At 36.2% G+C, this 27,693-nt stretch overlaps 1 protein-coding gene across 2 annotated transcripts; it reads left to right on the plus strand.

Moving 5' to 3' along the window:
• Positions 1-216: 216 nt before the first annotated feature.
• Positions 217-27,684, plus strand: LOC115918325 (tetraspanin-11-like). Of its 2 annotated transcripts, none has more exons than XM_030973516.1 (8): positions 217-336; positions 18,339-18,458; positions 19,453-19,650; positions 20,218-20,292; positions 21,420-21,524; positions 22,557-22,742; positions 24,674-24,757; positions 25,547-27,684. In XM_030973516.1, exons 2-8 carry the CDS (start codon positions 18,378-18,380, stop codon positions 25,589-25,591), a joined length of 774 nt encoding a protein of 257 aa, XP_030829376.1. In that variant the 5' UTR covers positions 217-336; positions 18,339-18,377; the 3' UTR covers positions 25,592-27,684. The 2 variants fall into 2 exon arrangements, with proteins under 2 accessions (XP_030829376.1, XP_030829377.1); XM_030973517.1 differs by lacking the exon at positions 217-336 and adding an exon at positions 13,479-13,609.
• Positions 27,685-27,693: the final 9 nt, after the last annotated feature.

A 27,693-nucleotide genomic window follows, 5' to 3' on the forward strand; every position in this document is an offset into this window, starting at 1 on the left:
GGGGGGGTTATAACAATATTAATTCATTCAATATAATTGAGATTACTGTATTTTGTACTCTGTAATTGGTTTCAATATGTTATATATTACAATTTGTATGAATTAATATTATTTATTGAGTGAATACAATAAAGAATATTACAAAACAAAAAAAAAACAGCTGACACGTGCGACGCTAGAGACTTCAAAAAAAAAATACACGCTGATACCAACAAAAAACACACGATCGAACGCATCACGACAGGTGTTAAAAGACACACACTTGTAGTATACGAACGGAGAGTGGCGTACTTGAAGATCTAGACTATCTCGTCAGCAGCTCTATATATAATCAAGGTAAGAATCCACTTTTTGATACTCCTTGTGATGATATGCGATGTGTGTTACCATCTAAGTCTAGGTTACCAGTAATTTATCAACAATTAAGACAGATAGAGAGTGTTTTAGACTTGTTATGATTCAAAATCTGTCACTCGATGAGTTTCATTTGTGAGGTCCGAGGCCGAGAGTGAAAGGTGTAGTGCATGGACTGTGGACTGTGGACTGTGCCTTCTGATCTGGCGGAGCTGAGGGGAGGGAGAGTGAGCGTTGGAATGTACGTGTATGTTTCGATTCGAGGTCAATTGCTTTTGCCATTTTGGTTTTGTGATGTTTACAGTATCATAACTGAGGATGTTATGAGACAGAAATAATTGTCTGCTATATTTTGATATAAAATAGGGTGAGGCCCGATGGGTCAGTGACTCGGTGGTCGAGCAGTGGTCTCGTAACCGGGAGGTCCCAAGTTCGAAATCCATTTGATGCGCTCGTGCCCTTTGGTAACTTAAGGCATTAAGACTCATTATCATGTCCCTCGGAGAGGACTTAAAGCCGTCAGCCCCTTAACTGCTTACTTAAATGCATTATACACATGCTTTCTTCGCAGTCAGGTAAAATCTTAAACAATTTCAAGTTTTCAACAAGGGTATTTGTTAGAGAGTATATTAGGTGTCCCCTACCACAGAATTTCCTCCCAACACCAAATTCTTCTGTAATACATGATCCTGTGATCATGTACCTCCACCTGCTACCTGAATGTAATTGAGAGGGCATCTTAGTAACTGGAAACTGTTTTAGAGTTGCTCAGTCAGTCTGCCTGATACTAGTCTGCCTCACTCTGTTCTGCCTCACTCTGTTCTTTATGAAATGCATGAATAAATAAAAGCAGAAAAGCAATATGATATTGATATGGCTGTTGCATGGTGACAATTCTTGTAATATTTATGTAGCACTTAGACGCTGTCGTAAACAGTAATTAAGTGTAACATCCTTGACTCGTACTATCAAGTGTATAATGAAGTAGATATCCATCAGGGATGTTTAGCTTTATCTGATGTGATTATAATCCTGTAGTTTCACAATTGAGTAGATCGAAAAAATCTGTCTTTGCCTATTCCACTGAAACTATGTCTGGATTTATCGAGTCCCTCTCCTCTTGGAGTTGAGCGTCAAATAATATTAATAAAGTGAAAAGATGTTGAAAAATTCTCCAAGCAGACTGATTTTTATATCTAACAATGGAGAAGCTGAGAACAATTATCTCCAATTTTACAAATTTACAAATTTATTTACATATCATTTGATGATAATGATGACAATGATCCACAGCACTAGTATGGCGCCATTTATCTGTTTCAAACATTCAAAGGCACCCGCTCCTCCAATAGTTATGGACTTCACATTTGCTAGAAAAAAAAGTTTTAAGGCCTGCTTTAAAGCTTTCTAGCTTGTCAGTGTTTCAAAGAACGGGAGTTCTAGAGGCTTGAAGCAAACGAAGAGAAGGCACAATCACTATAAATCCGGAGTTGTGTAATCTAAGTCTGATGGGCAATTCAAATTTAATAGTCGATTCAAATTTAATAGTCGGAGTGCAAAAGAGTGCTCTTTAGAGTCAGAAGGATATTGCAATGTAATTCACTCACTTTATTACCGTAAACACAGAGTTAACACCCTCTTGCTCTGAACAGATCATACCCCCTGTCCACACACAACATTTTCCGTGATTAGCTATACCGTTTCACGATAGTTTTACGATGAAAATTGTGTGTGTGGACGCTCACTAACGATACGTCGTATAACGAAACTAGTCTAACGAAACGCAGGTTTGGGCATCGTTTCGAACTGAAACTCAATAAAGAATCATGCCTAATCACGCCTAATCATGGAAATGTTGTGTGTGGACAGGGGGAGTGTAACTAACTGGGCGGGGCTTAACGTGACCTCGAGCGAAAGGAGACCAGACCTCTCATTTTCGCTTCCATTTCATGATCGCAGTAGCAAACTGCGCACCTATACGACATTTCGCTGTAGAGTTTCAGGATTACTTTCTTCTGTGTGTGGACATCCGGGAATTTATACGATGATTATTTATACGACGATTCTTGTGTGTGGACACTCTGATAGGCTAATGGATATTTTAAAAGAAAAAAGAAAAAAGAAAGAGTACCAGGAAATGGACATGATATGCTTTTAAAAAGAAAAAGGTTACGGATGTATAACTATTGTCTTAAGATGAAGAATAAGATCTATACAAATAAACAAAAATGCTGAAAAGTGAAAATATATTATTTGATACTGGGTAATTATTAAGTCAAGGGCCGTTTTGGACTTCATGTTTATTGATTCGTTTGAAAATGAAATATCTTATTTATTTATTTTAGAAACATTCTTATCATATTTCGGGAAATAGGAGTGTAATTTACTTGTACACGTACAATTTATTGACTTGATATTGTTGTAAGATTTATTTTTTATAAGGAATGAAAATATTAACTTTATGTGGTGATATACTACATGTAGGATGTATTATTTACTGACATTGAGGATGATTATTATATTTAATTAAATATAAATGTTGCTATTCAGCGACTTTCAGTCTATTTGCATATCCTTTTAATCCATAACTTGCATAGAAAACACTTATTGGTTGTTTTGAGCAAATTAGTTACATTCGTGTTACATGTGAAGTGTTCTAATTCCAATTATAACAAGATTTCCTCAACAGTTAACAGATTATGTAGAGCTAAGACATCTCCTGTCTTTTAATCTTCCTTTTTTGCGGCAGATTTGCCTCTCGTATAGTATACAGAGGAAGAGGGGAGGGGGAGGGGGTATTTAATGCAATGTAGATCAAGGTCTAGTTTTCCACATCAATTTGAAGAGGATTTAGGAAATTAGAACCTGGCACTTAATTCGGATCATCAAAAGTTGCCCCTTCCTTTTCACATTTTCGTCTTGGAGTGTTTGTTTTGTTATGAGTGGGTAGCGGAGGAAGTTCAATTTCCTTCACTCAGTCTCAGACACCCACTTTCATAGTATAGTATTCAGACCTTGACATTTTGGGATCATGGATTTCATTTCACATCTAGTACACCATACACAATTTAGTACTTAAAATGGTTGTGAATTGTACAGTACAGTGTAGTTGATCAGATTTTTAAAAATCCCTTAAAGTATCAATACTGATTATCGATCAGATATTCAAATGATTAACGAGGATCAGATGATGAAGTATTTTTGAAGGTAGTACACCTTTGATATTTGAATAGTACGTCCCTATTTTCACGAAGTGACGGTAGTGAGGAAAATCGCATTCAGTTTGCGTGAGGATTGTCCTCACTACCGTCACTTTGTGAAAATAGAAACAAGTAGTTGATTAGGAAGAAATAAACTATTTTAAGTATCACTATCAATAATGATTATCAAACAGATATTCAAATGATTAGTAAGAAAGATGCTACAAATTTCATTTCACATATTCAAGCGTGGTACACCAACGATATTTGACATGGTTGTGAATAGTGACAGAATTTGATAAGGAAGAAAATCATCTCAAAGCATCAATAAAGATTATCAACCATATACCGTAGTCAAATGATAAACAAGGAAAGACAATGGTTTTTATACCGTAAATTGTTGAAAATCGCAATATATATTTTACTGAATTGATATTCAAAGCAAAAGTAAGGGCAGTGGAGCCCCGAATATACATGTACATACCTACAGCGTAGTAGTAGAACAATTTTTAGTATCCTTTAAAATGACTTGAACATTCATCAAAAAGTAATACATTTCATTTTTTAATGCATTTTCACACATTTTCACATGATCTACATGTATATTTATGGTTTTGTTTAGGGGCATTATTTCCATTTCTTAAAAAAAGGACACTAATGTAGCTCAGTTTTTTTTTACCATGGCATTCTTACAGCTTTGTAGAGCTAAAGGGTTTACAATCTGCCTTTATTTCCTCTTTGTCACTGATATTTCTATTAAATATTTGAATGATAATTCATTCATTCATGCATTCATTCATGTCTAAAATATATTCCAATAATACTTGATGAATTCACAGCATTGTAAATTTATAAAAGACTCTGGTAAATGTGTTTCAGCTGAACAAATCAAAGAAAATTTCTTTTATGATGAAAGGAAGTCGTTACAGAGTAATGCAGCATGAACTGCATAAAGAATACTATGAATAGGAATCGTGTTCAGTCACGTCTGTTATTATGTTGCCACACGTTTTTATCACACGTTTTATCATCCATTGTGAATGGAGATATTAAAAATTGACAGCTTTTCTTCGGTTTAACCATGGCAACAACAAAAATTCTCTTCTGTGGTAAAATGATTATATAAATGCACGGGCATCTTTTCGTTTGGAAAACTGAGTAGAAAAACTGAAGGATACCATCGGTATTCACAAAGAAATCATTTTTAGTCTTTAATTCATCATCTTTTCTAGCTGCCCTGGGGAAATTTTGTATTACTCTAGTAGACTTGTAAATGTGTATGGATAATGGTGATACTGATGATTGTGATGGTGATATTCGTAAGGATGAAGGTAAAAATAATGTTAATAATAAAAATAATACTAATACTAAAAATAATAATAATAATTATAATAATGAAATTAAAAAGAAGAAAAAGAACAGTAAAATGAGGATAGTAATGATAATGATAATAAGAACAATAATAACAACAACAATATTTTACACTTCTGTGCATTACATTATACACTATTTCCATTTATATGTGCTTGTGTACTGTACTAATAACACCTCTGGATTCTTGATTTCAATGTTTTTTATTTTTGTGTAAATCTGATGTCACTTTGTTTTTTTAAGCAGTTTATAGTTCAGAGGTTCATAAATTCTACATTATTCATTACAATTTGCTTTATTTTCTTTTTTACTTGGACTCAAGAGATTCAGTCAGATCTTTAGGTATAATCCTTTCTCTAGTGGGTAGTGATATCTTAATTTGATTTTTTAGTTGACTTAAAAAAAATAATTCTTGTTTAAGTCTTCCTCCAATTCCATGCAGTAAAAATCACTCCATGTTTTTACACCAAATTGGTATTGAAAAAAGGTTGAAATATATTACATCGGCTGAGTTAGCGTCCCCACCCTTTCCCAGTTGACCATCATGACCTTTTCTATCTCTCTCTCTGTCTCACTGCCTCTCTGTGTGTCTCTCTGTGTATGTCTCTCTCTCTCTCTCTCTTTCTGGCTTTCTCCATATCTGTCTCTCTCAGTTTCCCTTTCCTCTCTGTCTTTCTGCATTTTTTTTCTCTGCCTCTCTCTCTTATCTCTGTCTCTTTATCTGTTGCTCTACATGTACTGTATCTTTCTTGTTGTCAATCTCTTTCCTTCTTTGTTTCCTCCTTTCTGTTTATCCCTCTCTACCTCTCAAACCCTGGGCCATGTATTATAGAGCCTTTTGATTGATCACTAGGTTAATATTGAGCATAAGTCTATGGTTCGATCGTGCATTGATCAAACTTAAAGACCGTCACCACTACTGAGCCAGAAGGGATTAGACCACACAGCGAGCCAGCGAGGTCAATGTGACAGGTGGCTATCTCATTAACTCAGCTCTCATTTAACATAAGAAAAAGAGGATCATGGGGGACCAACAGGCACCGATTGGGGAAGTTTTCTATATAGAGGGAGCAAGTAGCTACAAGTATGGCAGTGTGCCTTTAAGATCTATCATAACTCTTTATAATACACGGCCCTGGTCTCTCTTTGTGACTTCGTCCCCCTTTCTCTCTCTCTCTCTCTCCCTCTCTCTCTCTCTCTCTCCTCTCTTTTTCTTTTCCTGCCTTTCTGTATTTTGCTTTGCTCCTTTATCTACAACCTAGTCATCTCCTTTTCTCTCCTTTTCTTTTTCCTTTCCTTTCTTTTTCCTTTCTGTTAACCCCTCTCTATCCTTTAAACAAGGTCCCTCTGATTTTTTTCTCTCACTCATTATCCCACTCTCCCTCTTTCTCACCTTCTCTCGCCCACTCCCTCTCCACCTCTCTCTCCTTTTTCTCCTTAGGCGTGTTTTCACTATCTCGAGATTGCCAAATATCCAGCTATTTGAACTATCCCGATCGCAAACTATCCAGCCAATTTGCGTCTTCATTAGAACGAAGTAGCAAATTAGCTGGATAGTTGGTCGGGATAATATCCCAAGATATCTCGGTCTAGTTTGCAAAATATCCCACTATTTTCGAACTAGCGGGATAGTTTGCGACCGTCTTCATTAGACCGAAGTACGGAGTCAAATATCCCGATCCCATCATGCACAACGATTTCCGGTTTTCCGTGTTAACTAGCTGTACTAGCGCGCGCGCACATGCGATCTATACCGCTCAGCGGTGCATGATGGGATCGGGATATTTGACTCCGTACTTCGGTCTAATGAAGACGGTCGCAAATTATCCCGCTAGTTGCGAAATAGTGGGATATTTTGCAAACTAGACCGAGATATCTTGGGATATTATCCCGACCAACTATCCAGCTAATTTGCTACTTCGTTCTAATGAAGACGCAATTAGCTGGATAGTTTGCGATCGGGATAGTTCAAATAGCTGGATATTTGGCAATCTCGAGATAGTGAAGACGGGCCTCTTGTGTTGGTATATGTGTGATGTGAAATCCAGCTTTGAGGTTTTGATTGGAATACAGATTGTCGGGAGGGATGAGTAATTCGGAGAGTGGGCTTGTAAACTCTGTAGGATCTGGTATTAGCGGTTTCCTCTCCTGCTGCATTCTACATCAAAATGTATTATTATTATTATATGGTAACGATAACAAGTACCCCCGTCAATGGTTTGTGTTGTACAGGCCTACACTTTAATACACCTACATAGCCCCCACAATAACCACTAACATCAGTTGTATCCTTGAACAAGTCATGAATGTGAGTTACAGGCCTCACTGTTAATATATTACAGAGAAACCCGCTTTTAATAGTGACAACCCGTATTTAAAGACCACATTGTTTGTTTCTCTTGACAATGGTTTCCATAGAAACCTGTACTAAAGGAACCTCTATACAATGAATACCGTACCTGCCTATAAAGACCACTTTTCTGGTCTCCCTTGAGTGTTTTTTTATAACATATACAGTTTTCACTGTATTTTCAAAATGTATTTAGTTTATTGACAAAGAAGAGAGAAAATTATATTTCCCACTATAAAACTGCCATTCAGGGATAGCTTTTTGCAAAATTGTATACAAATACAATCTGAGAAAATGACAATCTTTACAACTAACCTTTCCAACAAACCCCACTTCCTTTAAATTGTATTTCAGTAATGCTGCACCATTGAAATGAGAGCCAAGTACAATAAAGTGAGATTGCTCAAATCAAATGGGATATTTACTGGTATGCCAGCATATACTGAACTCATTTGTGGATTTAGTATTTTCATTATAAAAAGTATCATCAGTAGTGTGGAAATGGAAATACTTTTAAAGGTGGAAAATTGAAATTTTGTAACAGTGATTTTAATGTATTTCATTACCTTTCACCAAAAAAGCTCATTTCCTTATGGTTCCTGAGGATTTATTGTAATGAAAAAAGAGAAATGTCTGCACATCAGCATGGATCAACTAGGTAGTAGGTTCGTTATCTGTTTCAATTGTAATCATTTCTGTTTTAAACTCGATCCTTCTGCCCTCCTTTTCACAAAACAGAGAGAGAGAGAGAGAGAGAGAGAGATGTTAAAATTTAAGGTGAGGGTTTATGTATGTACTGGTAGTGTTAAAGACCAGAGTTGATTATAAGAACTTTGTTTGTTTTATACAAAAATAAAATTTAATGGCATAGAGGCTGTCGATCTGCAGAGAAACTACGATCAGAGTTTGTGTGTTGTAGTACTGTGTGAAGCTTAGAGATCAGGGAAGGAACTAGTTCACACCTTTTCTATCGTGTGTGTACCGGTTTATTTATAGTGTTAAAGACCAGAGTTGACAAAAAGAACTTTGTTTGTCTTACAATATGAAATTTAATGTCATAAAGGCTGTCTGCAGAGCAACTATGACCGGAGCATATATGTGTTTTAGAATTGTGTGAAACTTAGATCAGAAAAGAAACAGTTCATAGTTCACACATTCTCTATGGTGTGTTTACTGTTGGCACACAAGCTTGTGGATGTGTCCTTCCTAATTAACCCCTTAGTCAAATAAAATGATAAATAGAACATCAACTTTTACCATAAAAGACTTTTTCTTTTCATTGTTGTCTGTGTTTGCTTTTCATTTTGGCAACCTTTTGAGAAAGACAAGAACAAACGTCTCCACTATGAGTAATTGAGTGTATACCTGGCCATAATGTACGTACTCATTTTCTTTTAAGCTACTCAGTAATCTCTAATACTGTTTTCACACTGGCAAAATTTTGCTTAACCCCGTACTATAGGTGGGGTTAAGGGGGGGGGGGGGGGGTCTTAGCCCCACCTATAGTACGGGGTTAAGCCTATTCCACTTTCTGTTCAGACTCGTATTTACCAAAGTGGGCTAACCCCACCTATAGTACGGGGTTAACTAACCCTGCAAAATAGCAGGGCTAACTCCACAATTAGCCCCACCTATAGTCCGGGGTTAAGCCTATTCCACTTTCTGTTCAGACTCGTATTTACCAAAGTGGGCTAACCCCACCTATAGTACGGGGTTAACTAACCCTGCAAAATAGCAGGGCTAACTCCACAATTGTGTTGCTAACTCCTGCTAGCCCCGCAAATGCGGTGCCAAGCAAATGAATGAGAACAGAAACGAAAAATAGTCCGGTACTACGCAATGGAGCGTATCGCAGCTGGCCAGATGCGAAGTAAGGAGCCCACTGTCTAATCATATAGTCTAGGGCTAAGAATTGCATTGAGAACAGCATGAATTTTCTTATTCCGGAATAGGCGCTAGTACGGGACTAAAAACAACGTGTGTGAAAAGCAAAAAAAAATAGTCCGGGGTTAAGGATAGTGGGGCTAAGCAAAGTACGGGGTTAAGCAAAACCAGTGTGAAAAATGTATAAAGATAATTGCTTTTATGGCCATTGCAGATGGGATTCACTCTTGGGCAAGCCTTTTCACAGGAGGGGAATTATTGTATGAATAACATATAAATTCACAATAAAACATACTTGTAAAAGTTGTTCATAATATGAAATACATGTAAGTGTATGTGTAAAGTATTGAATATTTGAGATATAAAAACAATGAAAACATCTAAACATGTCATTTTCCAGGAATATGGATTACATTCAACCTATCATTGGCTCATGTGTTCATCTATAGAAGAAAGAGAGCGAGATAGATGGAAGGGGGCAGGGAATAAGGGAGGAAGGGAGAAAACAAATGTATCAGCAATTCGAATTGCTGTACAACAAACAAAAGATTAAACACTTTGTCCAGGTGTCAAGATTCTCAAAATTGACTGCAGAAAAAATAGCTTAAAGGTAAAGAACAGTATTGGAAATGCCCCAATTTCAAAAAATGAAATGGAAGCTCTCATTACCAATCATGTGAAAGAATATGTTTTGACTAATACATGATGATAAAAAATTTGCCGGGAAACCGCCTACTAATTCATATATTTGGTAAATTTATTTCTCTCATGGTCTGTGAGAGATATAGGGTAGTCCCATATACATCTTTCTGTGTATAGTGCTTGTAACTTTACGAAGACTGGGCCAAATTTCTTATCATTTTGATGATTCCAGAACCTTGCAGATGCTAGATGCTAGATGATCAACCTTTTCTGATCGATTCCACAACATTTCTTTCACAATGCAATCGCATGACCATAACTGGTCTTTACCTTTAAACACAACACTTTTTTTTTCAATTCACAAATTGTAATTTTTTTTCATCAATTCTGGTTTTACACTATAACAGCAATGGAGAATCTTTCAGGTAATCTAACTAGTTGCTTTGAGTTTATTTAAATTTCAATGTATAATGTAATTCCAAACAACAGCCAGTTCAGGTTTCAACAGATAATTATTGATGACAGCTGGCCCACCAGCAGTTCCTGTATAAAGGAGTGTCACCAATTGGCCAATCAAATTGTTCAGATGATTTTATGTTGCACTGATCCATTAAAAATATAAAGAAACTAGACATTTCTAACACATGTACCATAAGAAATTTGTGGATCTCACAATGTATTAAAGTGTACACTTATATCGGAGAAAGCTGGTATCGCATGACACAAAAGCAAGTAGATATAAAAGCAAGCCCTACATGAATTAAATTAAAAAAGAAACAACACTGGGTGTTACTGCACTGTTCTCTAGCAGATTAATGATCAACTGATGATGTGCGCTACCAAAAAGATATTGTGCATGCATGTGCTTCTCGGCTTTATCTCGTGGGTTCCTTTTTTCAGCCAAATTACAGGCTAAATATGAATGACGAGTTGTCTCCCCTCTCATTAAAATTGTTAAACTGAGTCTAAAATGGTCAAGACTAGTACTTTCTCCCACTCATTGTGTACTACTATCCCTACTAAATGCTCCACTGATCTTTTAAAGGGTAGGTATTTGGAAAATGTCATTGATTAGAAATCCCCTTTAGGTTTTTATTTGTAGGTCAGGCTATTTGTAGGAAACAAACATGATTTATGCTCAATAAACAATAATTGTATTTCACAAAATAATAATTGCATTCGTAAAATGCTCCGGATGCTGTATCCATAGTATGATCTTTGTTTGAACTTTGAAAGATGTCTATTTTACATGTATATGGTTTATTATCTACTGGTACATTGTACGCTAATGAAGAAGTGTAATATGTAGAGAGATAGACACACACACACACACACACACACACACACACACACACACACAAACAGATCTAGAAGGGAAAGGACCAAAGAGAGAGGGGGAGAGGCAGAGAGAAGGAGAGAGCAAGAGAGTTGAAACATTTTTTATTTTATTATTCTGTATTCTAGAACAGGGTATGCTAGATTGATTGTTTTCATGTTTTTGTGATGTTTCTTTTTTTTAGGGGGAGAGGGAGGGGGAGGGGGGGGGGGGGAGAAATTAGACACATTCACTCATGGAGCCTCTGTACATGTACTAAAAAAAGTGTATATCTATATCATATTTAATATAGTCATTGACTGAGTAGTAGGCGGGCAATGTATGTTCTGTAAATCTAGATGACATTTGATATGGCAAAATGAGTCATACATGGTCTGGTATTGGTAACGCCTAACGGAAGCTTCTGAGGCATGTAGTTCTACTTCAATGATCATGTCCTACTTAATACACATGTATAGTAGCTTCAAGTTTAGATAATAACTCCTTGTTCCTACATGTAGGCCTACAAAGTAATGTTTAAGGGGTTTTATTTGGGTCATTAGTGGAACTCTTTAAATTTTGAGAAAATCCCTCAGAAGTGATTGATAACGATGATGATGATGGATGATGATGGTGATAATGATGATGATGGTGATGATGATGATGGTGGATGATGATGATGAAAATTATGAAAATGTACTACGACTGCTGCTACTACTACTACGACTAATACTACTACTACTTGTACTACTAATTAAATAAATAATTAATAATAATGAAATACCAATTAGAAAAAATGGAATAAATGATGATGATGATGATATTAATACATGTATGATTTACAGCACTTACATCTAATACCAATTGTCTTGTAGCACTTTACAATTAATAATGAAGAGATTTACAGAAGTATATATTTAAATTAGTAAATAAAGATACATACATATGCTTGCACTTATATTCATTGAAGTCATGTACTTTCTTAGGCTTAATGTATTTACTTTGTTAGGCGCCTTGAGCATCTCATGGGGTGGATATGTGTGCATTATAAATGTTGTTATTATTATTACTATTTATTAATGTAAATATCATAAGAAATTCAACAAAACTGAAGATTAGATAAAAACCAATCACTGTAGCCATAAAAAAGGATTGAGGGAAAAAAGATACTACAATTATTGGTTTATACCAATTATTACAATGTCCTTGCCAATCTGCTAGCCACAATATGCCTGGAAAATTCCATGACTGTTTAATCTAATCTCCACTCTACAGTTCTGGCATTGTAATTATATTATCGAGAGAAAACTCCTTTAAAGTGAGTCGGAATTATACTGGACCTACTGCGCCTACATGACGTTTGGAGCAGCAAACTTTCATGAAATCAAGGGAAAATGGTGGAAAAATCACTGATGCACAATTCAAATTTGAACATATAGTACAAACACAATATGAAACTTCAATATATGGTTGGGACTATTAGCTTAATTTCTCCCTCTTTCTATTTATTACTCAGCTTTGAATATTGATAAATATCATTTGGCACAAATCATATTTGCAATCTGAACATTCAGTGTAAGTTCAGTTTGAATCTGCTAGAATGTATTTCCTGCGATAACCTGTGCTAAAGTGTGACAGTGTGTATGTGTGTGTGTGATTGGATTTTTACAGACGCAATTAGATATGACTATTTACGTGTGGAACAAACATTAACACCACCATCCGAAAGACGTGACTCACTTTCAGACCAGATGGGTCCGATCTGAGTTGGTTTGTAGGCAAAGTCACAGAGAGCTGACCATTTATGTATCAAACTCTACATTTTCTTTGACTTGTGTAACTAGTTTATACCATTTTTATATATGTTTGTATTTTCATTTTTATTTGAAATCCAACCTTCATTATTCGTTGCAATAAAGAAATAGTAATAATAGTATAAATAGGGATAGTGATAGTAATAGTAATAATGATAATGATAAAGATATTTGACGATGATACTACTACTACTGCTACTACTTCTACTACTACTACTTCTACTACTACTTCTACTACTACTACTTCTACTACTACTTCTACTACTACTACTACTGATAAGAATAACAACAACAAAATGAACATTACCCCTAGACCAACTCACATCTTCTTATCACATCACCCTCCAATAACAAAGGTAATGGGAGAAAGTCTGCAAAAACAGACTAGGCACTCTACCAGCTAATACACATAAGCATGTGCGTAGGAGATACAATGAACCGAACGTGGGGCCATTAAAATGAAAGGAGTATGATAGGATATCATTGGAGTATAGCCCTTTAAGTGGGATGGGCTATTGACAAAATTCCAAAGCAGCCTCAGTCCGTGTTGCTCTAGTGATCGCGGATAGTATAGTGTGAGCAGTAAACAGATGTGTAGTGGCTGTCGTACTAAAAGGGTGTCTTGCAGATCGGAGCGTGTTTTTGGATTGTACCTTGCGAGTAGATATAGTGATTGATTGTGAGTATATTTCTTCATAGAAATCATATTATTGTAATTGCTTTGATGACCATGTTAAAGAGGAATATTTTGGCATAAGAACGTAAGAAGTATTATTTTGTAACATAGCTTCTTCTTTTCCTTCTTGGCGATACTTCTCTACATCCTATCATGAACTATTCTAAACGGGTAGGGATAATAGTGTTAATGATAATGAGTGGATTATTTGGGCATAAGAACGTATATTCTTGTTATTCTGTTTTTTTATTTTTGTGACATACATGTAGCTTCTTCTTTTCCGTCCTGGTGATATTTCTCTACATCCGATCATGATCTAAACGGGAAGGGGATATGGAGGTGTGTCGATCCGGTGGGGTAGGGCTAGGCCTAAACTATCTCCTCCTAATTGATGTGGAATAACTAGAGTCTTATGGAGCACTGGATTGCTATTATTGAGTTTACTGCAGGTACCAGTAACAGACTACTCCATTAATTAGAGAGTATTCAAATTATCAATGTGGGTTAAAATTGGTTTGATGCCAATCATGCCATCACCTCTCGACTGAGCTTCAAAAGCTTCCGATGGCTTCGTATATAATCTGTCAAGCTTAACAGACTATTAATTATTGCCATTACAAATAGTGCAGGTACTTGAATATCATTATCCAGGTGTTGCTTCTTCATGGTGTACATGTATGCATGGTAGTTAGAAATTTTGCACAAAAAGTGTAAATTTGGGGGATGTCCGCAAACATTTCAATGTTAAGGGATTTCAAGAAAGGTTATATTTTATGTAAAGAGCAAGAAATCTCATAAAGAAGAGTAATTTATTTCACAGAGGAACCCTGCAACTTGTGTAACATAAGACAAATAGAGTACATTTAGGGAAAATGTTGTTCGATACGCCCAAATAAGGTTATATTTAGAGCACATCATGATAATGATGATCATGATGGTGGGTTCTTGTTTAGATTGGACACTCCACAATTATTAATCTATCTTTAGCATGGCTGCCATTAATTATGGCACTCTAGCATTTCAAGTACGGTAATCAATTCAATGCGTTCTCCCTTTAAACATGAAGTGGGTGACACCAACAGGATGTAATTGAATGTCTTGGCTTGTCTTCCACTGATAATAATAATAATAATAATAAAAATAATAATCTTTTAAAGTCCACTCCAAATTTTATTAAACCGAAAATGGAAATTCTTGTTGCCCAATTGATCATGAGCCCGGCAGCCACTGAGCAGTGTCAGATCGACGTTGCTCTATCCCTTATTGTTGAACACCAAACAAGGTAGCAGCAACTCCCGTCTTTTAACATCTTTTGGTATGCACCGCCGGGGTTCGAACCCACGACCTCCCGGTTGTGAGATGGACGCTCTACTGACTGAGCCAACACACTGCATGGATGGCCATAATCAGGAGTTGATTACTGTACATTTTTTACAAGTTTCCCTTTTTTTCTCCTTAAAACAAGGACATTATTATTAAAATGGTTATAATTTATGTAACCATTTGAAAATAACCTGTGTATGTGACATGTGAAACTTCTAATACCATACTTTATAGCATCAACAGACTCCTGGGTCAACTTGCCAATAATTACATGATATTACGACACAGACAGGAAATGATTTTCCCCTTCCTTTCCTTCGTTCATTAAGTAGTTGGCAAATTGTCATTGAATTCTTATAATACTTAAAGGTACTATCCTACACGTATTTACACATACATGTATTGGACTCTTGGAAAAATTCAATTCTAATTGTGCAGGGCATCGAGATAATGCTCGAAAAAAGCCCAGGTGATATTCAACTCTAAAGTCTTTCTGTGACAGTGAAACAATATTTGTGCTGAAAATGTGAAAAGAGGACCCAAACTTGAACTGCTCTGAGTGTTGCCACACATCCAGGGTACATGTATTTTCAATAAACATAACAATCTTTGTTATGGGTAGCGTGACCCTTTCAAAATAGACAAGTGAGAAAATGTACTCAAGCTTCTAACTCAAAAGAGCTGAATATTATTGTCCCATCATATTTCAAGGATGCATGTAAGGCTGTGTAGTTCTGTATTCACACGTTTTCAAAAGCGTATTGTGTTCCTGTTCATTACACGTACGTAGGTTTTCTACAGTGATAATGTCACATGTGTACATAGATCCTCCATAGAAAATATGATGTACATCTGTACATGTACATTGTGCTTAGCCGTATCGAGTTGGATGAGCAATTGATAGAATTGATTTTAACACCATAGCATTGGCAGTGCACATGTGGTGGATTATTGGTGAGAGAGAGAAAGAGGGAGGGAGGAGAGAGAGTGAGTGAGAAAGAGAGAGAAGAGGGGTGGGGAGGGAATTGAGAGTCATTGAGAGAGATACATGTAGAAGGAGACAGAGAGAAAGACAGAACAGGGAGACGTCCCTGGACAGAGAGGGAGAGAGAGAGGGGGGGGGGGGAAGGGAGGGGGAGGGCCAGTGGGGGCGGGTTGAACGGGAGGGGGCAATTGATGTGAGAGAATTAAAGAGGCATGTTCCCCGTATTCCAGAGGGCGTTCAAAATACGTACCCGCTGGCGGACGGTGCTAGCTGCCTATTGACACCAACAGAATACGGCTCTTACGCAGATGGCATGTTCCGAATGCCCGGACAATACCGATTATCGCATACATGTGCCGAAGTAATGCCAATCGCAGTTCGACTCTAAGATTCGGCTGCTGTTTCCGCCCACTTTCGTGACGTCGCGATCGTCAGCGATCAGCTGGCTTGGCGAAGGCAGGCCAGGCCGCGGGTACTTTGATTGACAGCTGTATGCAAATTAGAAGTCGATCTTCGGAACCAAGATGGCGATGACTAGAGCAGCGATAACTACACTGGCGGGAACGTGCCACTTTAAGAGTCACAGTGGGAATTTTTATTAAGGCCTACATACGGTATTCAGTTATACATGTATATGCCTCATGATTATAAATGTACAGGGTGATACTAGCTTTTTAATGATAAACTAATACACAACCGTATCATAATTTGATACTGCACTGGTTGGTCCCAGCAGCATACCATAGAAGCCATGTAACCAAAGATGAATGTTTCAATGGCCTTGTATCATGTGCTGATGAGATGTAGTTCATCTTTTCATTCATGTAGTCTATAGTTTCCAGACATTCTTGCTGATTAATGTGACCATCATCAGGCTACATGATATATCTATGGATCAGGGCCCCATTGCACAAAACTTGTCATCAGTGACAAATGACAATGACAACTTTTTGTTATATACATAGTGAAATCCTTGCTTCTGATTGGTCATCAGCAGATTTGTCACTATTTTTTTTTCATTTGTCATTGCAAAAAAGGCTTTATGAAACAGGTCCCAGATATCATAGTCATGAATTTAATTTGATAGAAAGATCAATACTCAAAATATTCCAAGATTCAAAAGACATATAGCCTGGCTTTGAGGTAACGTTTCAAGGGGCTGGTGTGGATAGCCTTCATGCTCTTTTAGAAAATACCCTTCCATTGTATGTATTTGCAGCATCTAAAACAGAGGGCCGTCTTCACTAGGATTTGTATTCCACTTGATAGGTCCTAGCCTTAGGCCTTGTTCAGGAATGATTCGGCAACTGCAGCGTTTTCGTGTAAACCCTGGAGGTTGTATGTTCCAACAGGTTGTGTATCCGGACAGTTGATTTGAAAAAGCAATATTTCATAAATCTCCTGAGACATACATGTATGTTGGACAATGTAATGAAGGACAAATATTCATGATGGTTAGTGCTATATTTTCTGTTCTAAATCAGAAGGCAAAAGAGAAGTCTCTATGTTGATTAGGGCTGCGACGAGTAGTCGAATGCTCGAGTACCCGCACTGTTGACAACTACTCGAGTACGATTTCTCGTACTCGAATATTCGGCAGCAAAAAAAAATCAAAAAATCAAAAAATTCAAAAAAATCAAAAAAAAACATGGCTTCCGAATATAATCGAGTATTCGCTTGGAAGCTTGGGAGTGTACTCGGGTACCTCATTACACTGTTGTGCAGCCTTAATGTTGATCTACATTTGCTACACTCAACCCAGGTGATGTAAATGGGTACCTGGCAGGAATTAATTCTTTGAAATGCTAGAGCGCCGCAATGGCAGCACAGCTAAAGCCGGGTAATAATCTCCAAGTTTGGAAGCGCTTAGCGATTCTAAAAAGCGCTATATAAAAACTGAGTATTATTATTATTATTATTATTATTAATATGTTTGTTAAGTGTCCGGAAACACAACCCTCATCATCCATTTTCAAAGCAAGGCTTTAAAGGTAAAGACCAGTTATGGTCATGCAATTGCATTGTGAAAGAAACGTTGTGGAATCGATCAGAAAAGGTTGATCATCTAGCATCTAGCATCTGCAAGGTTCTGGAATCATCAAAATGATAACAAATTTGGCCCATTCTTCGTAAAGTTACAAGCACTATACACAGAAAGATGTATATGGGACTACCCTATATCTCTCACAGACCATGAGAGAAACAAATTTACCAAATATATGAATTAGTAGGCGGTTTCCCGGCAAATTTGTTATGATCATGTATTATTCAAAACATTCTTCAACATGATTGGTAATGAGAGCTTCCATTTCATTTTTTGAAATTGGGGCGTTTCCAATACTGGTCTTTACCTTTAATAAAATAAACTATAATTGCTAATTTGTCTGCTGTCTCTTAACTCTCTTTTCTCTCTTTTCTCTTCAGTTTTTATCAAGCTCTTGAAGGAGAGGAATTATCAAAATCATGGGTGACCTGAAGAAAAAGCTTTCGTGGGGCGGAAACTTCTGCCGCGGAATTCTCTGCTTCTTCAACTTCTTCTTCTTGGTAAGTTTAAATTAAATTGCCAATAGTATATGGGTCCTCTATAGTATGTATCATAAAAATACACACTTTGAAAATACCCTTGAAATAATAACTTCACTATATCTGTACAGTAATACCAGAAGCTGTTCGTAATTACAAAAAATGACAGAGGAGGCTCTATCATTTTTTGGAATTATGAATCTTCAGAATAACCAAACATATTTTATTTCTGGAATTGTGTAGCCTATTTCTTTTTCAGAATTATGAACCTTTGGATCAATGAACCCTTTGTCATTTCAAAATTATGAATCTTTGGAATTATGAACCCTATTTTACTTTTGGAATTATGAACCTTTGGATAAACGATCCCTCAGAAACACACAACAAATGGTCATAATAATAAACCTTTACTGCGAATCTGACTGACAAACCCCATCGCATGCACTGCAGCCAGATTCCCATATGATGCACGCTATACAAAAATAGACCATTATTACTGTTGAATGATCAGATGGACAGATAAATAAGAGATCGTTGTAAACAATGTCCATGTATAACTTGCCATCTTGAAAGTGCCTTATTCTGGTATCCCTCCGCAAATCCCGGTCTCATGAACTATTGGTGTTGTTCATATAGTACCACAACAATTACAATGTGCACGATACCAAATCATAGTCATCATTCTTTGTGACTTCCACCTTTTGAATTCATGAATGCTATACTGCAGTTGTAAGTCGGTCAAAGGAGGTGCACACAATCTTATTCTTTGTTTGTTTGATCTTTTGTTTGATCATATGTTTGACCTTATGTTTGCTCTCATTTTTATTTTTGTTATTATATATGCATGATTTATTGAATAAAGAACAGATTATATTTTTTGTGTTTATTACAAATTTTAGTCGGTGATTTTAAGTCAGACAATGGTGTGCTTAGAAACACCTGTATTAAGCGCCTAATAAATGTTATGTATTATTATTATTATTATTATTATTGCTCCATTTTTTTTCTCTTTCAGTTAGGAGGCGTCATTCTTATGGCTCTTGGTATCTGGGTTCTGGTTGACAAGGACTCCAAGCATCTGACCGCCATCTTGACCGACAACCTCCACCACACCGCGGCCTACATCCTCCTCATCGCCGGCGTCTTCGTCATGATCGTATCCATCTTTGGGTTCTGCGGGGCCAAGATGGAAAATAAATGCTGTCTCGGAATGGTAGGTCATCGTTTATTTCAAATTATGGGAAGTTAATCTGTTTCATCGCAATTGAAGACCAAGAATGTAAAAAAGCGTTTAATATAAATTTTGAACAAAAATTGTTTTTGCTCAATTCGTGGTGGTACAAATTCGCAAAAGGATACAAACATTCGTCGGTTCTTGGTTGCTTACTAACCAGCATTTGTGCTTTCTTAGCAGTCAGGTAAAATAATCACTACTACTACTACTACTACTACATGCTATGTATATGGATGATACTTATTGTGAAATCTTTAAAAATGAGACCAAAATTTACATACAGCCTGATACGTTTTTTTTAATAAGTGTTTGGGAACTTGCTGGCACATAAAAGGTTAACCATAAGTGAAAAAGTGAACCATGAAAAAGTACAGTAGGTATTGTTGTTTCCAAACCTTTGTTAAAATTCCTGAAAATTACCCCTTTTCTTCGTGAAATTTCTTTCTGTCATGCAAGACAATATAAAGCGATACCACCTGTGTTCCAATATAGAAAACAGTGGGTTTACGTCGACTTTGACATTTATTTCTTTGATTTTATCCACAGTACGTCTTCTTCCTGGTTGTCATTTTCATTATTGAGCTGGCTGCTGGCTGCATCGCCCTCTATTTTTACGTCAAGGTCAGTGCTATATTGTTCAATTTACGTTATAGAAAGGCAAATCCAACCCTACTCCAAAAGAAAAGGGAATTTTTATGAAGGTTGGATTGCCGTTTAAGGTCAGAAGTAGATTTCTATATTAAAGACGCATGCTAGTAGAGGTGGGCTGAGGATTCGATACCGTTCAGGTGTTTACCCAATAACAGGTGTCGTCACTTGTCAATCACCAGGATTAGCCTTCAGTTTTATAAGAGACCTTACGTAATGCTGTGACTTTTCCCTCCCCGGAAGACCCTCCAGGAGACTAGCTAGGGTGTATTTCTTGATTGGCCCACAGGTTCGCTGTGCAAAGACTTGTACACCTGTTAATGGTATTTTTCCACCTAGTCTGGTGTCAGCGAATTATGGCCTTCTGCACATGGAAACCGAAGACCATCTCCCTTTATCTTTAATGGCTGGGATATTTTGTTGGCCTTTCAGCGGGGGATGGCACACCCCAGACCCCCCTAACTGAAGAGAGGAAATCAGTTTTGAACTTTGGCTGATATAAATAGCTTCTATAGATGTGCATAACATAATAAATAAAATAAGCCAATTATATCATGTCACTTGTTCATAGTGTGTACTTTTAAAAAGCCATGGATTTGATGGTAAATATTTATAATATTTTAATAATTAATGCTTTGTAGTTCATTCTCCCCTGAGATTCTTTTATCACAAAAGTATTATTATAGCTGAAGTATGAGTCCATTTTTTAATTCATCAATTAGCCATTGTTTAGCTGTGCATTTAAAGTAAATGTATCGTACTTTATCTATTTATTTCACATTGTGCATTTTATAATGTTTTAGCTGCAATACTGAATTCTAACGCAGTCAAATCATATCAATCATTCAAACCAAGTTTAGTGACCACCTGTCTACAAAGACCATATTTTTTGTTTCCCATGAAAATGGCTTTTAATTGAAAAATACGTACTAAAGGAATCTGTCTGACAAAGACCACCGGTCTATAAAGACAACTTTGTGTTTCCCTGGGGGGTTCGCTATAGACAGTTAGACTGTAACTCAAATCTTGTATCCATTACCTTTGAGCCTCTTTCCTTCCCTTCCCTGAATCATATAACATATGTTTGCTGCCCTCTATAGACTGATGTTGTGAAGGACTTGAACAGGACATTGACGAACAACTATGGAGGGGAGGATGGTGGAGACGTGGCTATCACAAATTCCTGGGACTTCATCCAATCCTCAGTAAGTCCTTGGGCCTGTTTCACAAAGCCTCTTTTCAATGACAAATGACAAAAATCAGTGACAAATCTGCTAATAACCAATAAGAAGCAAGGATTTCAGTAGCTTATAACAAAAATTGTCATATGTCACTGATGACAAGTTTTGTGAAACACTCCCCTGTTTATATACCATTCTGTATATACAAAAATGGATTGATTGTTTCATCTAAATTTTAAAAATAGAATAATAATCATAATGATAATAATAGTTATGGTAATATTCTTGATAATCACATTATTATATTCTCTGAAGCTCTTTTTAAAATATTCATTCATTAATTATGAAGAATAGTTTTTAACATGAAATGCTATTTCTTGAGTTGCCAAAAGTACTAGCAGTATACTATAGATAACAATAGTAATAATAGTAATCATATTAGTAATACTGCTACTACTACCACTTCTACTTCGACTACTACTACTAGTAGAAGTAATAATGATACTAATTAAAATAATAATAAAGATAGTAATGATAATGATAATAATAATAATGATAATAATAATAATAATAATAATAATAATAATACCAATGATAGTGATACTGATGATAATGACAATGTTTATGATAATGATGATAATTGTACTGATAATGATAATAATGATAACAATGATAATAATATCAATAATCCCTATTATAATAAAATCTATATTTGCATCCTTCATTAATGAGAACCTGCCTTATACACCAGCTCGTAGTCTAATATCATCACACCAGCATATGCTTAAGATCCCCAAGACGCAAGTAGCCTGTGGTGAAAGGGCCTTTTCAGCTGCAGCACCTTCTCTTTGGAATAATTTACCATTTAATTTGAGAATCATAACTTCCTTAGAGACCTTTAAATTCAAGATGAATGACACTATGACACTCATCCAAACTCTCTTATTCTTTCCATTTTTCTTGTGCGCCTCAGAATAGAATTGTCTAGATAGACGGCGCTATATAAATGCCTATTATTATTAACCTGTTCTAATACTTGTATTTTCTCTTCAACAGTTTGAATGCTGCGGAGTAATGGGCAATGCCTCTTCAGCTGTGACCCTCTATGAGAAATCCACGTGGTACAAAAACCAGACTGACTCACCTAAAAATATCGTGCCTGCATCTTGTTGCATGGACCAAGACAGTCTTGATGTATGTCAACAGGCCACAAGCAACTACGCCACGTACATCTACAACCAGGTACACTATTGATTTAAAGAGAAGGTTGAGTTCTGGGAAGAGGTGAAAAACAATTTGTGAGCGTTTTCATTGTATTATGCAAGTGTGGAAGAACATCAGATAAAAAATGATCCATGAAAAGTATGACTCTTCAAATGCCTTAGTATTCTAAATATGGCATGTACACCATACAAAATCGGGACAGATTTGACGCCACATGTTTGTGTAGTCCCATATACATCTTCCTGTGTACAGTGCTTGTAACTTTACCAAGACTGGGCCAAATTTTTTATCATTTTGATGATTCCAGAACGTTTCTTTCACAATGAAATCGCATGACCAGAACTCAACTTTATCTTTAATGTTTAGAAAGTATAACATTGTGCTTGTTTTAATGAGGAAAAAAGCGGGAATCAATAGGGAGATGTGAGTAGGTCAAATGGACTCACGCCGACCCCGGTTCGAAATGAGTCGCGTTGGATGGTGACGTTTTAAAAGGTCGGCCCCCAGATGTAGTTAATCATATCTGATTGATACACCTCTGTAAAAACCCAATCGCACACACTATTTTTTTTTTAAATGTTATTATTATTTCTTTTTTGAACCAAAACTTGAGGTTGAATTTCAAATAAAATAACAAAAAACAGATAGATAACCATGGTAGTATACAAAGTCAAGGAAATTGTAAGAGTCTGATACATGAATATATGAATAACAATTTGCTGCAATCAAATTAATGAAGTTGATAATAATAGTGAACTCCCATATGATTACTGGCTTTATCTAAGATGCCTAAAAATGACGCTCCATTTTTAAAAGTTTAACTCTTGGGGGGTGTTTCACAAAGCCTTTTTTCAATGACAAATGACAAAAATCAGTGACAAATATGCTGATAACCAATCAGAAGCAAGGATTTCAGTAGCTAATAACAAAAATTGTCATTTGTCACTGATGACAAGTTTTGTGAAACGCCCCCCTGATCATTAACAGAATCAAGAATGACCTCGTATGTGGCCTACTTTTAAGAACGTTTTCCAAGAATATGACCCGTTTTGCGTGAAAAGGTACAAAGTGGCCTTAAATATTGCCCTATTTTGGGCCTATCAAGTACACATTTTCTTAAAGTACCGGTACCCTTTTTTGGGGTGAAAAAGGGAACAAAAACTTTCATTTGTTTGGATCGTCTTGAGAATATGACACTTATTAACAATTTTTTCCCTCTTTCATAAAAGGGTCCTTTTTTTGTAATGACATATAATTCAATATTCACAAAAAACATCCCCCATATACTACCTTTGTATGCTGCCATGATAATTAATCTCATTAAAATTCTTTTCTTATGTCTTAGGGTTGTTTATACTAATACTATAATTATCAATCTTATCATTATGATTATCTTTCTTAATGTCTCCGATTTGGTGATGCTTTCATCATAATTATGAATCATATTATCATAATTATTTTCTCTTCTTATTTCTCAGGCTTCTGTATGCTATCAATATTATTATCCATATTATCAATCTTATCATTATAATTTGTTTGGTTTGTTGATAAAGCATGTGTTAGCTTGCAAGTAAGCAACCAGGGGACAGACAGCTGTAAGTCTGCTCTGAGTGGCTTGATAATGGGGATCAATGCCTTACCAAAGGGCACTAGCGCATTGACTTGGTTTTGAACCCGGGACCTCCCATTGATGACACCACTACTCTACCACCGAGCCATCATGCCTCCTTAAAGCCCGTCTGTACTAGTTTGACCAGGGGGATTAGACCTTCCTGCGAGGTCACTGACTGGTGGTTATCTCATCAAGTCAGCTCTCAATTAACATAAGGAAAAGAGGATTATGGGGGACTAACGGTCACCACTTAGGCATTGTTTGCTGTATAGAGGGCGCAAGGAGCTATAAGTAGTGCAGTCGGACTTAATTAATCATTTCCTTTCTTTTATCTCAGGGTTGTTCTGAAGGCGTGAAGAATAAAGTTGCACAATATGGAACTGTTCTCGGTGGCGTGGGAATCGTTGTCGCCATCATTCAGGTAAGTGAATTTTAGAGTAAAAAAAAAGGTGACGTGCCCGACAAAAAGGCGTCAGTCATGGCTGGCAAAACTCACCAAAGAAATTGGGTATTGACCAACAGAAGTAAGGATGCAACACACCCCATTAAAAAAATTCTGTCGGCAAAGTCAACAATTTTATAGGCCGTCGGGGAATATAAAGAACTTGAGGACCTTTTTTTTTGCTGTGAGAGAATGATATGGACAAATGTCTGCAAAGATGAAAACCAGACTACTGTATTTTTTTATAACTTGACCGCATTTCGAAAATTGTCAGCTAACTATTCTGCGAATTGGTCAGACACCCCCCCCCCCCCCCCCCCAGCACGTTTCATTCAAAATGGTTTGTTGGCACAGAAGTGGTAGAGAGTTCCCTGCTTAAGCCCATTTGTCAGGTACCCGGTGAAACAATGATTTTTATTTCTGTCTTTCTTTCGTTATGGTAAACATGAATTTCTGTTTTAATATGTGTATGAATTACCTTAACGGTCATTATTATAATGATACATGTTTGCTTGGTTTTATTTCATGTAATTAATTAATATTTCTCCCCTTTTTTATTCCCTCCCCCTCCTTCATTTCCTTCTTCTCTCTCTCTGTCTCCATTTCTTCTTTTCTATGTCTCGTATCTCTGACCTTTTTATCTCTCCCTCTCTACCTCTCTTTCTCTCCCCTCCCCCTCTCTCTCTCTCTCTCTCTCCCCTTTTCACCCTCTCCCTAACCCTCTTCCACTCCCTCCCCCTCTCTCTCTCTCCTTCCCTCTCACTGCAGTTGATGGGAATGGCCTGTGCACTGTGCCTCTGCAAGCGTCTATAAGGACAACAGCTCCCTCTAGAGGCCACTCTACAATAATCTAGGTCTTTCTCTTCTCAAGGGAACTTCTGAGAAGCACTATTTGCATAATTCTACCTGGAATTTAACCTCTATATGAAGGCTATTGAACATGCCTGATGAAAATAATCTCATATATAAGTAACTTGTCTTCTACACATCTGTAAAATAAATTTTCAGTGATACTCAATTGCTGAATGTGCTTGGAAAATGCCTGTCTAGAAACTGAAGTTGATATCTTAGACCTCGGTGGGACAACAAATTGTCTTGAAATGTCAATTCACTGGCCTTTTTTTATGATGAAAATCTCGCCAAACAAGATTATGTCCATAAATGATTGAAAGTTAAATTATTGAGTATACGGGGCAGCCAATTATTTTTTTTTTAATGCTTTAATTTTTTATTCATAAGGTAATTACCAATATTAATTGAATTTTAACAATTTTATGATGCGATTCTCTTCTCCATTTAATAAATTGAAACTTGCCAAGCCCCAATGCACTGCTGCAACTAAATTTTCATGGATACAAAAATATGTTCCATTTTGATTTCTGTCAGCAATTCAAATGCAAGGCATCCCTATTTATATCATATTTTACCAAATACAATTTAGGTCTAGTTTCCTATCACATTTCTTTTGTAAAAACAAGTAGAAAGACTTGCCTCCTAACTATGAATTTTCCCCTTTTTACCCAATTCTAGATATCTTACAAACTCAGACTATAATTCACTTCATAGCAATTTATATTTTGCATCATTTGTAGCTTTTCAAAATACATCCGGTTTTGTCACATCTTCCTTTTAAAAAATACCAACAAATTTCTTTTTATCTTTCTTTTATTCCAATTTCCCATTGGAATTGCTCCTTTGTTCTCTTTATTTTTAAATTTGACCAATCTGATAAGAAATGACAGGCTTTCTGTTTCTATTGACATTGGTTACCGTACTAATTAGTTGGAATCTGGGAATTCATTTTTTTTTTTTGGGGGGGGGGGGGGAGTTTGCCTTTTTATATGCTCAAGAGTTGCTGAAATGTCTTTCTACTTCTGAATTCTCAGGCTGAATCTTAGGCTGATACAACAACTGTTCAGAGCCAAAAGGGCCTTGACTTATACCCTGTAACACAGGCTTGACATTGAGTTAACACCCTTCTTTCTCTCAACAAACCATGTGTTTTATTTTGTTATTTATTTAAGGGGAGGTAAGGTTCATTTCAATACTAATTGTGGCTGAGAATGCTGAGAAAAACATTCATTTTTTTTCAGGATTTTACTTTTTTCTATTAAATTCCATCCTTCTATTTTTGTGTATATTCATTAGATACTTAGCAATACAATTCTCTCACTATTATGAATGCCTGTACTTTGCATGTTATTTGTATTTATATGATAATGGTTATTTTTAAAGTGTAAATTGATCAATGTAGAAATTTAGGCTGAAGTGTACTTATTATATTCATGAAGGGCTAAGGAAAATAACACTGAAAAGAAATCATTGTACGATTTTGAGAAAAAACGGGTCTGTATTTAGTACATGGAATTTTATTTTCAAGCTGAAAATTTGCTGAACATTTCATCAATTTTAATGTATAAAAAACAAACAAAAACAAAGAGGAAGAAAAGGTGAAATTTACATACAAGCGATAAGAAAAATGATAAGTACGTCCATCTTTTTACATAATCATTGTATTCAGAATTTCAATTTGTAATTTTTTTACATTCGCATACACGGAGTGAGATGAACTGCACAAAATCATGAGCACCATACAAGATATATCTCTTTAAATTATACAGCAATAGAAACTGAGTACATGTACAATTTTGATTTGTAGACTTTTATCAGTCAAAAGATGACATGTATTGCTTTTAATGGTTCAATAGTGCATGAAGCATTTAGTGCAAAATAGTATTTAATTCTTAGTAAATCTAGCACCGTCACTTCTTATGATTTTATGCTCGCCATGAGGTCATAATTTTTTCAGTTTCAGGGACTCAAATAATTTATGTCTCTACACTTCATTATGTTCATGTCATGTAGCAGTACTGAATAAAACGTGTAGATTGCAACAACAACAAAAATAGAGCTTG

This window comes from Strongylocentrotus purpuratus, unplaced genomic scaffold, assembly GCF_000002235.5.
Source record: "Strongylocentrotus purpuratus isolate Spur 01 unplaced genomic scaffold, Spur_5.0 spur5_contig_865, whole genome shotgun sequence".
Taxonomy (NCBI): Eukaryota; Metazoa; Echinodermata; class Echinoidea; order Camarodonta; family Strongylocentrotidae; genus Strongylocentrotus; species Strongylocentrotus purpuratus.